Below are 18,604 nucleotides of genomic sequence, written 5' to 3'. Positions count from 1 at the left end.
GAACAAACCAAATGATGATCTACAACAGTGGTGACGAACCTATGGCACGGGTGCCAGAGGCGGCACTTAGAGCCCTCTCTGTGGGCACATGTGCCATCGCCCCACTCCTAGGCCTTCAGCTGGGTTTTATAAAACCTTTTCGCTTTAGGCCTCCGCTGCCATATGCAAAAAAAAAAAAAAAAAAGGTTCAATCAGTCAATATCAACTTCTCGCAGGAAAAAAAAAAGATCTTGCAAAGTTGGAATTGATTGATTGAGCTTTTTAGTCCCACCCAGTCTGCCATTACCACGGCAGCCACGCTCACCCAATGGACCATGCCCACCCAATTGGCCACACCCACCCAATGGGCCACACCCACCTGGCACTCAATGATGTATAAGTGGGTTTTGGTTTGCAGTTTGGGCATTCAGTCTCTAAAAGGTTCGCCATCACTGATCTACGAGAAGCATCCTGTTTACCACTGGACCAGCTGGATGCACTTTTCTCTTGCACAGTCCACAGCTGTTGCTTTTAATGACATCTTAGATGATAAGATAAGATAAGACAAGATAAGATAAGATATAAGACAAGACAAGACGATAACCTTTATTGTCATTTTTTTACTGTGGGCACAACAGCACACATTAAAAATGAAATTTAGTTGCCTGCTTCAAAGTGAAACACATACATGACACAACACCAAACATACTATGTACAACATATGTATAGACCCACACTCCTACATATATGATCTCTGAACATGTATGGACCAGCTGTACAGCCAGAAGAATGACTAAAAGCTGGTAGTTTTAGAACTCTCTTGTGGCCATGAGTTCCATATGTGCAGGGCGTTTCCCTTTGAAAATACTTTTTCTTTGCCCAGAACCAAATAAAGTGCCTCCAATACATTTTATAAGAAGGGGGAAGAGTGGGATGGGTTGTAGAGCTTTCATTTGTTGGAATCCTCTGTTTCCTTAACTACCTTTTGTGTTCTTATTTATTTTAGAAACTAATTGGATAGCTTGTTCCTTCTTCTCTTTGGCCAAATAGTTGCTTAGAACAAGAGTCACAATGGAAAATTAGTGTTTCTGGGGTAATATAACCCTTCAGATATTCTTGGAGGGCAATTGCGCCATACGCATTTAAACTTGCTTGGACTGACGTCAATGGCTATGCCACGGGTTCTTTTATGTGCAGGCATTCCTCAACTTACGCCCACAATTGAGCCCAGAATTTCTGTTACCAAGTGAGACATTTGTTAAGCGACTTTTGCCTCATTTTATGACCTTTCTTACCACAGTCGTTAAGTGAATCCCTGCAGTTGTAAAATTAGTAACACAGTTGTTAAATGAATCTGGCTTCCCCGTTGACTTTGCTTGTCAGAAGGTCGCAAAATGGGATCACGTGACCCCGGGACACTGCAACCGTCATAAATATGAATCAGTTGCCAAGCATCCAGATTTTGATCATGGAGATGCTGCAATGGTGGTAAGTGTGAAAAACGATTATGTCCCTTTTTTCAGTGCCGTTGTAACTTCGGTCACTAAATGAACTGTTGTAAGTCAAGGACTAGCTGTACACGCAGCTCAGTGGGCTCTAAAACTCCAGAGAGTGAACACAAGCACGCCTGGCCTCTAGGCAACATACACACAAGCATTCAAAGGCTAGTAGTCACTGTTTACTATACCACTCTTCCCCAGTTCTACTCCTGCTCCTCCATTACTTCTCTTTGTGAGCCCTATTTTTAGAGAACAATAACTCTTCTGTTTGCTTTAAGCTTGATTTAGACTTGTCCACAATCACACACAGATATTGACACATAGTTATGCTGCAATAAGGTTGATGGGTAAGCATAGCTTGCTGAGGGGCTGATGCACACAGCTTCCAAATCTCAACTATGCATTGTGCAGAAACATACATCCTTCATACTGATTGGTTGATCTGACTTCCTTTTTTTCCAATTTTTAAAATTAGTTGATAAGATAAAATACAAAAATACAAAAAGAAAATAGTGGAAAAAATAAGGGAGAGAGAAGGGAAGGAAAAAGTGTAGGGAAAGGGATTAAAAAGAAAGAAAAGCCGTTGACTTCTGACTTCCTTTGGTGCAGTAGAGTAAGATAATAGCATCAAACCTCAACTTTTTACTTTTACATGCTAGTATAAACTAGCCATTTCTATAACAACAAACCTATCTAATCGGTAAAACCCAAAATCAAAGTTTTATTTTTTTTCCACCTCAGGCACAAAGTCCAGAAGCAGTTTCCGAGTAGAATGGTTTATCTGACTTCCTGCAGTGGGCAATCTTGGCTCTTTTATGACTCGTGGACTTCAACTCCCAGAATTCCTGAGCCAGCCAGCTATGTTGGCTCAGGAATTCTGGGAGTTGAAGTCCACGAGTCATAAAAGAACCAAGGTTGCCTACCCCTGGTCTAAACACAGGCTTTAGGCTGCTTCAGGCTGTTTTAGTTTCCCAATCAAACACAACCCACCTCCCCTCTCACTACCACACCACCATCCCCAACACCACTGTTTTAAAGCAGGGGTGGGCAATTAATGTCCCCAAAGGGGCCGCATGAAAAATTGGCACCATTGTGGAAGGCCACTGCCCTGTCCCCCAGTTGCTGCTGTCATTGCACTGTCACCTCCCCTTCTTCTGATGCCACCCCACCCCTTTTGCCAACATCACACTGATGCTCCATCTCCAACCTCCACCACTACCCACCTCCCCATCCCCCAACACCACTGCTGTACCAATGTCCTGTCCTCCACTAATGCACCACACCACCTGCACCGATGCCGCACCAATACCCCATCCCTGATGCTGATGTTGCTGACGCCCCATTCCAAGCCCCCAACACTGTGAGTCAGACTGGGACTGCCTCCAGGTGGATGTGGCCTGTAGGCTATAAAATGCCCAGGCCTGTGTTAAAGGGACAGGGCACCAACAGCCCAGGTGCTGGTCAGTTTTCAGGTAGAGTGTCCTCTCACAGGCTATAAAGATGTTTCAGTATATCAGTTCTGAAACAGGATGTCCATAGTGCTGGGGAGGAGGGAATAGGCAGATGATAATAATAATAATCATGATGATGATGATGATGATGGAAGGGACGTTGGAGGTCATTTGATCCAACCCTCTGCTCAGGCAGGAAACCCTACACCATTTCAGACAAATGGCCGTCCAGTCTCTTCTTAAAAACTTCCAGTGTTGGAGCATTCACCGCTTCTGGAGGCAGGTTGTTCCACTGATTAATTGTTCTCACTGTCAGGAAGTTTCTCCGTAGTTCTAGGTTGCTTCTCTCCTTGATGAGTTTCCATCCGTTGCTTCTTGTCCTGCCTTCAGGAGCCTTGGAAAATAGCTTCACTCCCTCTTCTTTGTGGCAGCCCCTGAGATATTGGAACACTGCTATCATGTCCCCCCTCGTCCTTCTCTTCGTTAAACTAGACATACCCAATTCCATCAGCCTTTCCTTATATGCTTTAGCCTCCAGTCCCCTAATCATCTTTGTTGCTCTTCTCTGTACTCTTTCTAGAGTCTCAACATCTTTTTTACATCATGGTGACCAAAACTGGATGCAGTATTCCAAGTGTGGCCTTACCAAGGCATTGTAAAGTGGTATTAATACTTCACGTGATCTTATGACTATCATATTGACTGTATTGGCACCCTCTGATCCTTTGAATGGCTCTGCTCTGGATAATAATAGTGGCAGTGCGGGAACACATTATCTTTCTATTTTTTTCCCCCAGAGACAACCAGACCTTTGATCTGAGCTGGTAGCCACGTCATTCTTCTGTTATTAAGAGCCATCAGTTTTCCCAGCTAAGCAAAATGCTCCTAGACCTAATGTCAAAAGTAAATCTTTGGACTATGCTATCTGTTCATTTCTCTCATTTTCTTATTTTTCTTTTTGAAAATGCCAGGACTAACTTGATGGCGTCGTTTCTTTTTAAAAAGGACATACAAAAAGGGGGTGACTTTTTATCCAGTCATAGTACATTTACGTTTGCAGTTTGACCCAATGCATTTTATTATTACTCATTTTTCTCCAAAGCATATCTAAATAAATTTCACAAATGATGCACATCCCTGTGAAGATTTTTTTTTAAAAAAAACAGAGTACATTGCCTTGAAATATTCAAAGTGTAAATTTCAATGGCTGAGTTTTTGAGTACTAAAATGAGAAATTGAATGTTAACATCCAAATTTGTTCAACATTCCTATAATTGATCAGATGATTCACTGGGCTTAGAATACATAGTTTCTAAGGGCAGGTCTTGAAAATAATCTGCAGCTAATCTTTCTGAATTTTCTAAATATACAGAAAGAGTAAATATCAAAGGTGTGTGCCATGACACGTGGAAAGAATATGCACGTGGGTTGTTGTTTTTTTAAATCTCATTAATGTCCAATAAACAGTCCCACACTTTAGGGCAGTGGTGGCGAACCTTTTAGAGACTGAATGCCCAAACTGCAACCCAAAACCCACTTATGTATCGCCTGGTGCCAGGTGGGCGTGGCCCACTGGGTGGGCGTGGCTGTGGTGGTCATGGCAAACTGGGTGGGTGTGACCAAGGTGGGTGTGGTCACCTTGATGTTGCTCATGGGGAGGAACGCCTGTGGAGGCCGGGCAGGGTTGGGGAAGATCCAGGGGATCTCTGGCAGGTGGGTCGGTGGGCAGGAGGGTTGTCCTGAGGGGAGGCAAGGCGAAGCAGGGCGGGGGTGCCATTGTCGCAGGGCAAGGCAATGCAGAGGCCAGGACAGCTGCTGCCTGACACCATCGGCCCCCATACACAGAGGCCAGCGAGCGCATGGGGGCCGACAGTGTCCGTCAGCAGCCACAGCCTGCCGGCCCCTTGACCGCCACACTCTGGGCCTCCGCAGCCAGCCACCAGCAATTCAGAGAAGCCGCCTCTGAGCTGGACGGCTGGCCGACAGCTGAGGCGGCGATGCAGTGGGTCGTGCCCAGGAAAAGGAGAGCATGCGAGGCCAGGAGGGATGGGACAGAGGGGGGGAAGGGAAACCAGCCATGCTGGGATGCATCTGGCCACGTGGGACCTTGGTGAGTTAGCGGGCGGCTGGTTGAAGAGGGACGGTTGCCATCTCTGGGGCATGACGCGCATGCCCACAGAGACGGCTCGGAGTGCCGCCTCTGGCACACGTGCCATAGGTTCGCCACCACTGCTTTAGAAATTCAAGGGGAAAGCCTCTTTAATGTTGACATTCTTAGGCTGAATTGCAATGGCAGAACTCAGAGTGAGTTTGGTCTAAGCCAGGGGTAGGCAACCTTGGCTCTTTTATGACTCGTGGACTTCAACTCCCAGAATTCCTGAGCCAGCATGGCTCAGCTTGGAAACCTCTCCCTTTCCCCTCAGCATGGCAAGAAGGAAATTAAAACTAGATCTCAAGTCGATAATGATAGTACATATTGCATAAGTGAGAACATAGGTACTCTATAAGGTAAGATAACATCATAAAAGTCAGGGAAGGAGATTAGGGAAAGGTCAAAACAGTCAAGATGGCAGCCCACAACCATGCCATCAAAACCACATTTATTGGGACATACATTAAAAAGAGCAAGACTTCAATGGTATGATTGCAGCTGCCATCTTGCCTTTTTTGATTCCCTCCCTGCAGTTCACCCCTGACAAAGATAGCACATAGAATTTTTAGGATGGTTAAAGTAGGTTAACATCCGGTAGGTTAGACGGAAATAGAAATGTACAATGTATCATTGTAAAATAATAAGCTGAAGCACTACTTACAGAAAGAAAAACTCCCGTGTGTGTGTCTGTGTGTCTGTGTGTGTCTGTGTTTTTATAATAAACCCAGTTTTCGTTAAGGAAATCACTTGTGCACCATTTGAATCTGCCATCACTAAAGCTATGCCATCCTGACATCAAAAAAGATTGTCCGACTTTTTAAATCAAGATTTAGGCAATGCTACATTCTGTGTGACACTTAATCTTGTGTTCCTGAATTAATTAAAGCAGCAGCCCCAGTGGTGGGATTCAAATATGTGAATAACTGGTTCTCTGTGTGGATGTTGCTTCCAGAAGTCCATTCTGGGCCTGGGCAACAAAAAATTAGCTACTGGTTCTGCTGAAGTGGTGCGAACTGGCTGAATCCCACCACTGAGCAGCCCCCAACTTTTTGGGAACCAGGAACAGGATCTGTGGAGAGGTTTTTCCGTGGACCGTGGGGCCCATGGTTTCATGCGCTGCCTGTGTCCCACGTGTGTGCAGATGGGGCTTCACTTGTTTTCACAGACTGGATTCTGACAGGTGCTGGTCCACGGCCTGGGGGTTGGGGACCCCTGAATTAAAGGTTTTGCATTCACACAACAGATGGAGCTGTAAAATCACCATGTAGGATTGGTTAGCAGAAACACACCAGTCTCAAATGTTGCTGGTTCAGGATGTTTGGCAAACATAACCAAACTTTATGCAACATTTTTCTCCACCACCTCCCATGAATAAAACACAAATGTGTCACTACTGCTCCCCATCCACCACCCTGGTGTGTTGTCAAGGACATTAAGAACATGCTGTGCAAAAGGTGTTATCTTTGGCAACACTGAAGTGGCCTTCTGCAATTTCCTTGAAAGTAGGGGAAATCACCTGCCATGGCATGGACATTCTTTAAAGGATATGTTTCCCGGCAATTTGCATTACACAATTTGTGCTCCAATCAACACAAACTTCCTGGAGTGTTTGAAGCAGATGAAAACCAGCCAGGGTGAGCTTTGGACTTTTCCCACCCTACCTGTGGTTTAAAACAGCTGCCAACAGACACAGGAGGCCAGAGTGAAAAGGTGAGAAATGGAGGATGACCACCTGGCTGAAGATCCTGTCTTGGTATCACCAAGCCAGCTGTAAGTGTTTTGATTGGGCAGGGTTTCTTATTGTACTCCTTTGTATAAGAGAGAAGGGGATCAGAAACCACACTGGCTCTGTGTGTGTGTGTGTGTGTGTGTGTTTCAGTGTGATTGAAAGTGAGAAATTACTAAATCACAGGGAACTAATTAATTAAGCAGAATTAAAGATGCCAAGGACAGGAGAATAGAATAGAATAGAATAGAATAGAATAGAATAGAATAGAATAGAATAGAATAGAATAGAATAGAATAGAATAAACAGAGTTGGAAGGGATCTTGGAGATCTTCTAGTCCAACCCCCTGCTTGAGCAGGAGACCATATACCATTGTAGACAAGTGGCCAGTTTCTTTTTAAAACCCTCCAATGATGGAACAACCACAACTTCTGAAGGCAAGGCATTTCACTGGTTAATTGTTCTCACTGTTGGGAAATTTCTCCTTAGTTTTAGGCTGCGTCTCTCCTTGATTAGTTTCCATCCGGTGTTTCCTATCTTGCCTTCTGGTGCTTTAGAAAAGAGGTTGACCCCCTCAACTTGTGAATGCAGGATCCAATCCAGGTCAGTTACTGGAGCCACAGGTTTAGTCTTCTTACCTTTCAGACTCATGCTGGAGCTCATCCTTGGGGAACTTCTCTCTACTGGAATGATGGGCTCGGAAGACTAAACTTCTGGTCCTGGTGACTGACCAAGATTGGATCCTGCAACTTTATCCAGGGGGTTGGACTTGATGACCTCCAAGGTCCCTTCCAACATTATTATTATTGTTGTTGTTGTTGTTGTTGTTGTTGTTGTTAACCTGGGACACATACTATTTGCTTTCATCCGTGAACTTCTGAATGCTGGGCAGATTGTCTCTGCTATGGACTTTTGAACCTATTTGATCAGTGGCCAAAGCTTCTAAAGAACAATCCTGGGGGAGTTATTTTAATAATAATTTTTAGTAGCAGCTCTTTGAAATCTTAGATAAACAACATTTTTCCCATGGTGATGTCAGGAATTCCTCTAGCATAGTCATAACAATATATGATTCCTCCCCAAGCTATTATCTTACACATGAAATGGCTGTATCCATGTAATATAATGGTATTAATACAATTAAAAACCATACAAAATCATACCTTTCTTGCAGTGGTGGGATTCAGCCGCTTCGCACAGGTTTGGCAGAACCGGTAGCTGAATTTTGCTGAGTTTGGAAAACCGGCTGAATGAACATTGCTTCCGGAAGTCCATTCTAGGCCTCGGAGGCCTGGAAGAAGCCTCCCAGGTCTAGAACAGCCCATCGGAAGTGCATGGATGCCACTTCTGGAAGTTCGTTCTAGGCCTCGGAGGGCCAGGCCTTCATCAAATAAGAGAACCAGTTGTTCAGGTATTTGAATCCCACCACTGCTTTCTTGGAAACAAAATTAGCAAGGCCTTACTTTATGGTAGGACAGGAGAATTCACGTCCTTGCCAGAAAATCAGGTCTGATTTACAGCATTTACTGTAAAGCTTTGAAAAGTTTCTAGATATGGTCTGTTGCTCTGAGTACAGGTAGTCCTTGATTCACAACAGTTCATTTAGTGATTCTTCAAATGGTTACAACAGCACTGAAAAAAATTACTTATGACCATTTTCCACACTTAACAACTGTTGTAGCATCTCCGTAGTCACATGGTCAAAATTCAGATAGTTGGCAATTGACTCATATTTATGACGTTGTCCCAGGGTCATGTGATCACCTTTTGTGACCTTCTGACAAGTAAAATCAATGGAGAAGCCACATTCACTTAGCAACCAGGTTACTAATAGCTGTAGTAATTCACTTAACAACTGTGGCAAGAAAGGTCGTAAAATGGGGCAAAATTCACTTAACTGTCCTACTTAGCAACAGACATGTTGGGCTCAATTGTGGTCATAGAGAAGTTACCTGTGGTTTCAGAGGATTTTATTTGTTCACCCTCATTCTTTGGACGGCTTTCAAATTTCTTTATTTCATGATGACTTTAGTGTTAATCAAAAACTGTGAGGAAATAAAGGTGCGATTGGTTTGTTTTGCTTCCAATCTGCAGCCTCTGAAAATGTCTCTGGAAGGAATTCCTTTACAGAGTCTTGCTCTGAAGTAGAATAGGTGTTTGCAAATCATGAAAGTTGAAAATCTCTGGAAAGAAAAGCAGGATTTTGTCCCTGGAGATGTGCGCTTGGCACCCTACATGCACGAACATCTTGTAAAATTGTTGTTTTCCTTTGGACAAAAAGTGGAAATGATTTCTTCTCCACCTAGAACAGTGGTTCTCAACCTGTGGGTCAGGACCCCATTTGGGGTCGAACGACCATTTCACGGGGGTCGCCAAACAACGCAGTCCGCCATTTTTCTCCCTTTTCCTTAGCTGTGCTATTCCCTTTTATTCTATTGCAGTGGTTCTCAACCTGTGGGTCGGGACCCCATTTGGGGTCGAACGACCATTTCACAGGGGTCGCCAAACAAGGCTGTCCGCTATTTTTCCCCCTTTTCTTTGGCCACGCTCTTGGCACCCGGTGATGTATAAGTGGTTGGGGGTCACCACAACATGGGGAACTGTATTATGGGGTCACGGCATTAGAAAGGTTGAGAACCACTGTTCTATTGGCTTTTGAAAGCCAATAGACTCTCTTGAATAGAGTCTAATTCTATTGGCTTTCAAAAGCCAATCGGAATTGTCCAGGCTGTCTCTGCCCTGCTGAGCCCGCCAAAAGTCCCATTCTGCAAACGGTAATGCACCAGTTGAGTAGTCCTTGACTTACGACGGTTGAGTAGTCATCGACTTACGACCGGTTGTGGGTCGCGGCATTAAAAAGGTTGAGAACCACTGACCTAGAAGGATGAGAAGGGCTCAAAAATTGTGCAAAAGAGATGCAGCCTAGCACTGATAGAGGTGACGGGCCTTGCGGCTATCTCTCAGTAGGTAGATAGAATCTATTTTCTTGGTATCTGTAGAACAAGTTGCTGAATCAGACAAAAAAGTGTGCTGAGCAAACCATTCTTCTGTCTATGTATGCACAGACACAACCCTTCCACCCCGAAGAGTAAGAGGCTAAGCTGCTATCAGAAATGCCACGCACCAGAATAAATGAATAGCAACTGAATAGCTAAATGGAATAGTGCTAATAAATGCATTCTACTCTCTGTTCACTGGAAGAATTTTCAGGTTGTCCTTGGGATAGGTGTTATCATCTATCACTTTTTTTTCTCAAGAATCAAGGTTCTTCTGAGATATAAATGTGTTTTATAACAGTTGGAAGCAAATCCTGACCTTCAACAGTCCAGAGATCAAGGCAAAAGTATGAATACATTTAAAGTAAAACCAGTCTGAATTTTGAAAACTAGGAGCTAGAGTGAAACAGCATAAAAGCCAGTGCAGCTTTTTAAAGATCAAAGAAGAAAGTGGAGTCCTCAAATTGTATCATGTTACCATATAGACATAGGTCACACACTTAGTCCCCTTATCAATCTCAAAAATCATGATTTTTGAGCATGATAGCAATAGCAATAGCACTTAGACTTATATACCGCTTCACAGTGCTTTACAGCCCTCTCTAAGCAGTTTACAGAATCAGCATATTGCTCCCAACAATCTGGGTCCTCATTTTACCGACCTCAAAGGATGGAAGGCTGAGTCAACCTTGATCCAGTGAGAATCAAACTGCTGGCAGCTCTAATTCTGCCAATTAGCCTGCAATATTGGGTTCTAACCATTGCACTACAATGCTGCAGTGGTGGCTCCACCCTGTGGAACATCATCCCTGCGGGGATAAGATTGGCTCTCACTTAAGACACCTGAAGCTATTGTAAGGTACCCAAGAAATGTACATGTTATAATTTTTCATTTCTGTTAAAGCAGCGGTTCTCAAACTATGGGTCGCGACCCTATTTGGGGTCGATCGACTGTTTCACGGGGGTCGACAAGCAAGGCTGTCCGCCATTTTTTTTCCCTTTTCCGGCGGGTGCCTTACCTCCCTTGGGCTGGGCCAGCTGGTGGCCCAGCCGGTGGTCGGCCTGCTCCGTCTCTTCTGCTTGCCAGCTACGCCTTGGCCGGCGCAGGGGGCGGCACCACGCATGTGCGGTGCTCCCAGGCAGGGAAAGTCCTCGATGTACGACTGGTTGCGTAGTCCTCGACTTACGACCGGTTTAGTCCTCGACTTATGACCGGTTGGGGGTCGTGGCATTAAAAAGGTTGAGAACCACTGTGTTAAAGGAATAGGCTTATAGGAGCACGTAGCCAGGGTATTTTTAGGAAAAGAGACATAGTAAGATGGAGTAATAAACTATATACACTGACTTAAAGCATACTTTTCGAATAGTGCACACTATTGCAGAATAGCATATAGCTTATGAATAACATACTATTCATTTATATAAGGTTTATTCTTTATAAAAACTGCCCAGAATTAGTATTTTAAAGTATAACTATGAACCAAAGTGCAGCCATGTTTAACAGAAGCATGAACTCTGTTACATACGTAACTTCTAGTTGAAATCCAGGCACTTTTATAGATAAACAAGGGAAGATATAAATCTTTTATAATTGCAATTATCCAGTTTGGGTAACAGTTCATCTTGTAGATAAGACTATACCCTTAATTAGCAAGATGTTACAAATCATGCTATAGACAAGGAAGGGAAGCTAAAACAGGAACAAAAGGGGCTTGTGATCTAATAATTGGAGGATTTGGTATTTGTAATGGTTGCTAGGCGGTCAGAAAAGTATGTGATCAATTGAAACCTATCAACTGGGTTTCAGCTGGAAGGATATGGCGTGATGCACGGGACAGAGTATAAAAACCTATGCAGAAATTCATTCAATGTGGCCCTTTATTTGCATATAGAAGGGTACCCCAGATTTTGCAAAAGCTTTAATAAAACTTGTTTTGTTTTCCAAAACCCTTGGAAAATTTTTACTCCTCACACTATGGTTATGTCAACAGGCCTGGGAACCCCAGAGTGATATAGAGCAGGTTCCCCAATCTTTCCGATTTGGTGGCCCAGCACGGGGGCGGGGGGGGAGAGGGGATGGTTTTGTGTGAGGGGCAGGCATATGCACTTACAGTTTCATTTATGTGAGTGGCATGAGGCTGTGAGCAATGGCACGAGTGGAGCTGTGAGAACTGGTGCCTACTGTTCGCACAAGTGCGGCTGCAAACACACGTGTGCATGCCAGCCCACCACTCACATGTCCTGATTGCGAATAGGCCACAGCCCAATAGTAGGCCATTGCCTACAGGTTGGGGACCCCTGATCTGATTGTTGTCAGTGGCTAATCTGATTGTCAGTGGTTGATCTGATTATTATCAGCAGGGGGTGGGGGTTTAATTCGGTTTTGTCCTGCGGTTTTATCTTTATAAGTTGTCTGGAGTCAATATGAGTGAGTTGGGAGGCCATATAAATAAATTTTCCTTGTCTCTTGAAAAATGTCTGAGCCTAGAATGTCCTTTATAGACAGCAGGCCTATCACATAAATACACCTCCATTTAGTTCAGTGGTAACACAACAACACAGACCCGCAGGCCCCAGTTTGTAGATGCAGAACAAATTAAAATCTTATCTTTGCAGGCTTTGTTTAAGATTGGGTTCATACGACATAAGGCAGTATGCTAGTTTGTGGTTAAGGGGAATTATACAAACTCAGCCCTAACTAGTTTCCTTTTGCTTTGCTTCATTTTGTTTCTTGTCTCTTTTCTTTTTTGTGCTTTGAAGTCACACTCCTGGCAACTGCCTGGACTAGTTCTGGCAGTTTTCTTGGCAATGTTTCAGAATTGGTTTGACATGCTCAAATTGTTCCCTGCCCTGCACTTCCACACCCTTGCCTATAATTCACAAAATAGAAGTCCTGCAAGAAAAGGCTAAGAGCCAAAATACACTAATGGCTACTGTGAAGAAAAAAACACAAAAGCTGACAACAAGCAGGAAATTGTGATTCAGAAGCAATCAGCTGCTCTGCCACGTCTTCTTGAATGTGCTTTAATGCCTAGTTAGTGTGCCAACATGGAAAAAAAGGAGCTTATTTTTTCTTCTTCTTTAAGTATAACATAAGCCCAAGCCAAGGGCATCTGAGACGCCTTCATTATATGGTTTCTAAATCTGTCAGTTGTCATCACTGATTTTAAAGCAAAGAGGATGTGTGAGGCTGTGGGCTTAAAAATAGGTTAGGCAAACCACAGCTCTGCAGCCGGATGGGATGGATTGCAACTTGTATTTCAGGCAAGCAGCAGCCATGCCGGCTGAGGTTGATGGGAATTATGTCCAGAGAGCACTAGAATACAGACAGTCCTCGACTTACCATGATTCATTTAGCAACCATTTGAAGTTACAACAGCACTGGAAAAAAAATCGACAAATGACCAGTCCTCGCACTTATGACCACTGCAGTATCCACGTGATCAAAATTTGGATGCTTGGCAACCAGCTTGTATTTATGACAATTGCAACATCCCAGGTCAGGTGATCAACATTTGCAGTTTTCCCATATGACTTCCACCAAGCAAAATCAATGAGGGAAGTTGGATTTGCTTAACAGCTGTGTGATTCACTTAACAACTGCAGGGACTTGTTTAGTAATTGTGCAAAAAAGTCATAACGCTGGTCGTGACTCACTTAACAACTGGCTTTCTTAGCAATAGAATTTTGATTCCACTTGTATTCATAAGGTGAGGAGTACTTTTAGATGAGGCTGTACTACAATATGTGAAAATCTAAGTTGCACATTAAGTGCTGCCCTCATCTGTGTGCACATCACCTACACTGGTGTGCTTAGAAACAAGGTGCATTCACTGATTTCTGTCTTTGAAATCTTGGAGTACGAATCCCGAAAGATTTCAAGTTCAGAGAAATCTGACATGTATTGTAAATGCAGCTTTCTAAAACAAAAGTAGAATAGAATAGAATAGAATAGAATAGAATAGAATAGAATAGAATAGAATAGAATAGAATAGAATAGAGCTGGAAGGGACCTTGGTGGTCTTCTAGTCCAGCTCCCCACTCAAACAGAAGAACCTATAGTCTCTTCTTAAAAATCTCCAGTGATGGAGCGCCCACGATTTCTGGAGGCAAGCTGTTCCACTGGTTGATTGTCCTCACTGTCAGGAAGTTTCTCCTTAATTCCAGGTTGCTTCTCTCCTTGATCAATTTCCAACCATTGTGTCTCATCCTTCCCTTTGGTGCTCTGGTGAACAACGTGACTCGCTCTTCCTTGTGACAGTGCTTCAGATACTGGAATACTGCTATCATGTCTCCCCTATTTCTTCTTTTATTTAGACTAGCCAAACCCAAATTCCAGCTAAATCGAGATTCTTCTTAGTTACTCTCAATATCAGAAACATTTACAGAGGTCTGGATTCTTGTCTGGTGCTCTCTGAGGTTGGTTGTTTTCTTCCAGATGTTTTATTACCCAACTAGGTAACATCAGCAGAGCTAGGAGAAAGCGGGGTTTACTCTATGTTTATATACCAGTGACTTGTCCACCAGTGTTGGTGGGAATATTCTAAGTAGTTCCTTGATTAGGCTGTGGTTTACTGTCTGACTGTTTGTCTGAGTTGGTAGTTCCTTGGTTGTTTACCGTTTGTTTGATTGTTGGTCTAGTGTTAATCTTGGTGCTCTGTTTGTGTTCATGTCAGAAGCACCTACAAAGCTAACCAAAGGGTGCCTCTGAATTGAAAGGATTTGCCGGTGACAGCACCACTGTCCAAGGGATGTCCAATTGTCAAACATAATGCAATCTTCCAGGGAGGCTCCTTTCACGTCCCCCAAACTTGGTGTTAATCTCTGCTTATCTGGATGTTGATTGCTGGAGAAGAGGCATTTTGATCTTTTTGTTTCCTTTTTAGTTTTTTGACTGCCTTTTTTGAATGATGGCGTTTATTGCCAATTGATGGCTGATTTATGAGAGTGCCAAGCTTCCAAGAATTCTCTAGTGACTTTGGACTTGGCTTGGTCTAGGATGGTCATAGTTTCCCAGTTGAAACTATGGTGAAGTCTATCCATGTGTTTTGCAATTAAGAAGATGTAATTGTGCCTTCTGATTGCTAGTTGTGTTCATGGATGCTATGACAGTTTCCTGCTTCTTTGTCCTATATAGTGGCTGTGCGTTGTAAGATTACTTATATTTTTTCTTCTGAGCAGTTGGGTCTTTTGGTTTACTTAGGATGTTTTGGAGAGCTATCGTTGCTTTGAATGCTAAAGTGATGCCATGTGGTTGTAATAGTCTGTTGTTTGTTTCAGAGATGTTTGTGATGTATGGCAGTGTTACCTTTTTCACAGCTTGTGTTGGTTGTGCTATGGGTTGAGTGGTCAGGCACTTTTTGATGAAGGTACACAGATGTCCATTTTGTTGGAAGATGTTGAATAGATGATCTGATTTGTTTTCCTGATTCCTGATTTTCTGATTCATTTTCCTAATGTTCAGGGTTGCTGCAGTATGTCTGCAGTTTCAAATGGGATGTAGGTGACCTTAAGGAAGGGGTTCCCAACCTGTAAGCCGTGACCCATTATTGGGCTGTGGCCTATTTGCAATCAGGCCGCGTGAGTGGTGGGCCTGTGCACACACATACACAACCCAACTTGTGTGAGCGGTGGGCGCTGGCACTCACAGCCCTGCCCACATTGCCATTCACACAAATGAAGTTGTGTTTCTGTATATGCGCATGTGTCACCTACCCCTCACCCCCCCATGCTCTGCCACCAACCTGAAAAGGTTGGGGAACACTGCCTTAAAGGTTTCCCAAGAAAAGCTCAAAAAAGTTAAAGTAGCAGTCACAACTGAAGGGGTTTCAGTTGGGGTTCAGGTGGGGTTCCAAAGTCATGAGTGCCATCTTGAATTTTTTAGACCCTCCTTTGTGGACATTTCTGAAAGGCAAGGCATAGGATTAGCTTCCTATCAAGTGCAGAAAAAGTCAGGAAGTCCAGGCAGTTTAAATGAATATAAAGATTTATTGCAAGCTTAAACTCTCTACAAGAATCTGGTCACAACAAACTGGTGGTAGATAAGGGTCAATGGAATTCAAGGAGGTCTGGACTTAGCCCTTTTGTGGATGCGAAGGGACTGTAGACTGATGACACGCTTGACCCCTCCTCTACGCTCTGCCTGATCCTCTCCTATACTTCCTTTGCTTTGCTCCAGTGAGTTGTCTCTTAGGTTTTGTGGCAGTGGGCAGCATTTGGCTTCAGAGTTTAATGATTGTGGTCTGGAATGCAGATTCTTGAAATGCCTTTTCAAATCCAGACGGCAATATCTGAGCCAGTTTGATCTAGTGGTTAAGGCACCAGGCTAGAAACTGGGAGACCATGAGTTCTAGTTCTGCCTTAGCCATGACAGCCTGCTGGGTTTCAGCCCAGTTCTCCTCACAGGGCCCTTGTTGGGGGGAAAAATAGGAGGAAGAAGATGACATGTTGACCACATTGAATTATTTGTAAAAAAAAATGATAAAGGTGGGATACAAAATAATAACATAAAATAATAAAATAAAATAATAAAATAAAATAATAATCTAAACTGAAGTAAGATTCATATAAAAAGTCTCACTGAGGGGCTGTATTAATATACAGCAAGCTCAGCTCTTTACTCTGTTACTTGCCCTAGCTCAGTGTTTCTCAGCCTTGGCAACTTTAACGTTCTGTGGACTTCAATTCCCAGAATTCCTCAGCCGGCCATCTTCAAGTTGTCAAGATTGAGAAACATTGTCAGAGTTTCTCAACTTTGGCAATTTTAAGATGACACATAGCTGGCTGGGCACTTCTGGAAATTCTGGGAGTTGAAGTCCACACGTCTTAAACTTGCCAAAGTTGAGAAACACTGCTCCAGATAAGAGTTTCTTAAAATGTGGTTAGTAGGATCTTTGGACCCTCTCAGGGGTCCATGAAATCAACATTATTTGCCAGCCTATGTTGAAAAATAATATTAAAATCCCATCAAACAATTTTAAGAAGTGGTAGCAGCAGCAAATGTGTTAATTTGAATTATTAATTCAGTAAATATTGATAAATATAAAAGTGGGAAAGAGTTCTAAACGAAAAAAGTTTAAGAGACACTGGTTATATTGACACCTATAAAGATACTTTTCCTCGGCACCTGTATATATTTGTTTTTGTACTACGCTATAATTTTTAAAAATCATATGGCTGGCTATAGAAATTAAATAAATGAATAAATAATGCACATAAGAAAATAGAGTGCTTCATCTTTTCATTTTCACAGCACCAACATTTCACAGCTCAATAGTAGAAAACCCATCACTTGAATCCACTCCAGCTGCTAAAGTCCTGCTCCCTACTTAAAATAATTTTCTCAGCTGATCCCTGGGATCTATAGAAGCAAAGCTCTTCACCAAATGCCAGGTTCCTTATTTTTAGAATAGTCTGCTTCCTCATCAGATCGAGCCAATCTTTTACCTTTAATGAAGCTGGATAATCATACTGATTCAGCCTAGCCTGCCTCGCAGGATTATTGTTCTAGTTTGGGGGGGGGGGGAGAGAGAGAATGGGAAGAGGAAGAGCGTCATGTGCCACCGGGAGCGTTGAAAGGAAATATATGCCATAAATTTAATTAAGAAATAAATCAGATGCCCGACCTGAATATGCGTTTAGGGCGAAGCTAGCCTTCCTCTAAACTTCTTCTAAACCATCAGGGGGCGTCATTGCCCTTAGCAGTCGCCGTTTCCTTTCGGCCAATCCGGAGTCACTCGGGTGGATTTTCGCGATTCCGCATCGCTCTCCGGCTTCCCGAAGGCTGATCTCGATTTTCGGGCGAGACGCAGCCGAGCGACGGACTCCGTCAGTCCTCCCGCGAGCTACGAGGGGCGCAAGATCCTCCCCCGCATTTTGGCGGAGTTCAAGAAGTTTTCCCCCGGCGGCGGCGCATCAGTCACGGAGGGAGGAAAAAGGGAGAAGATCAGACGGTCCGGAGCAAAGCCAGAGGCTGCCCATCCGACCCGCCTGTCTCCCGGGTACCGGTTCCGCGCGCCAGTCGCGCCTGCTGGGCCAAACATCCAGGATGGCGAAGCTGGGAATGGCCCTGCGCAGCAACAGCCTCACCTTGGCCGAAATCAGGTACCCGCCGCGTCCCCCTTCCCGGGCATCCGGGTCCTGCGCCCTAGATGAGAGCTAGCCCTCGCCCCGTCTCGTTTCCAGTCTCGTGTGGCTGTCCTGGCAAAGGATCAACCCCCCCCCAATGTTAAACCAACCCAACCCTGAGAAATTAAGCCAAGCTTAATTTCCTGACCACCTGCCCCCAGCAAGCTAACCAGGTTTATTCTGCTCCCCTGGGGTTTCAATCCAAATAAGACCCCTTGAGACCCTTTCGCTATAGACTTCGGAGGAGCGCCCTCCAACTTAAGCTCCCCAATTAAAGAAACTCTTACTACTGAACCCCTGTGGTCCGATCCACTCATCCCTGCAAATTTATCCTGTACTCAAGTTTTTGGGCATTCACCAAGTAGGAAAGGGAAAATCCCGTTTGTTTCATTCCACAAGGAGGCGCCGCTTATTATAGTTGGTCTCACAATTTTTCTTTTAAAAAACAGATAGTTCAAGAGTATTTTTCCCCAGCAGGCTTTTTTTGGGGGGAGGGGGCATTTTGAGGTTATAAGTAAGTTTCTTTTTACTTTGCTAAGTGATGGTTTCATTTTCTGTTCTGTATTTTTTTTTTAACTTTACTGCCTTTCAGAAGTAGTTAGGTATAGCTCCCTCTAGCGGAGATTGAAGCCTGATATCTACGTGGAGATATGCATATAGTTCTCTTGACAAC

At 43.8% G+C, this 18,604-nt stretch overlaps 1 protein-coding gene across 5 annotated transcripts in view; it reads left to right on the top strand.

Moving 5' to 3' along the window:
- The first annotated feature begins 6,694 nt into the window (after positions 1–6,694).
- The window catches only part of LOC120304337 (GRAM domain-containing protein 2B-like), a 48,205-nt gene continuing 36,295 nt past the window's right edge, over positions 6,695–18,604 (top strand). Inside the window, exon 1 of one of the 5 annotated variants that reach the window (XM_039334765.1) lies at positions 6,695–6,791. Coding sequence is in view for 2 of the 5 variants with exons in the window: in XM_039334762.1 (XP_039190696.1) it covers positions 17,852–17,907 (56 nt within the window). In the remaining 3 variants the exon portion in view is untranslated. Of the gene's footprint in view, positions 6,852–17,363; positions 17,908–18,604 lie in introns of those variants that run through there. The other 4 variants (XM_039334763.1, XM_039334761.1, XM_039334760.1 and 1 more) reach the window with 4 other exon arrangements.

The sequence above is a fragment of the Crotalus tigris genome, unplaced genomic scaffold, assembly GCF_016545835.1.
Source record: "Crotalus tigris isolate CLP2741 ecotype Arizona unplaced genomic scaffold, ASM1654583v1 scf7180000017633.3093840, whole genome shotgun sequence".
NCBI lineage: Eukaryota > Metazoa > Chordata > Lepidosauria > Squamata > Viperidae > Crotalus > Crotalus tigris.
The sequence above is the reverse complement of the archived record's forward strand: the minus strand, read 5'-3'. Positions and strand labels throughout refer to the sequence as shown.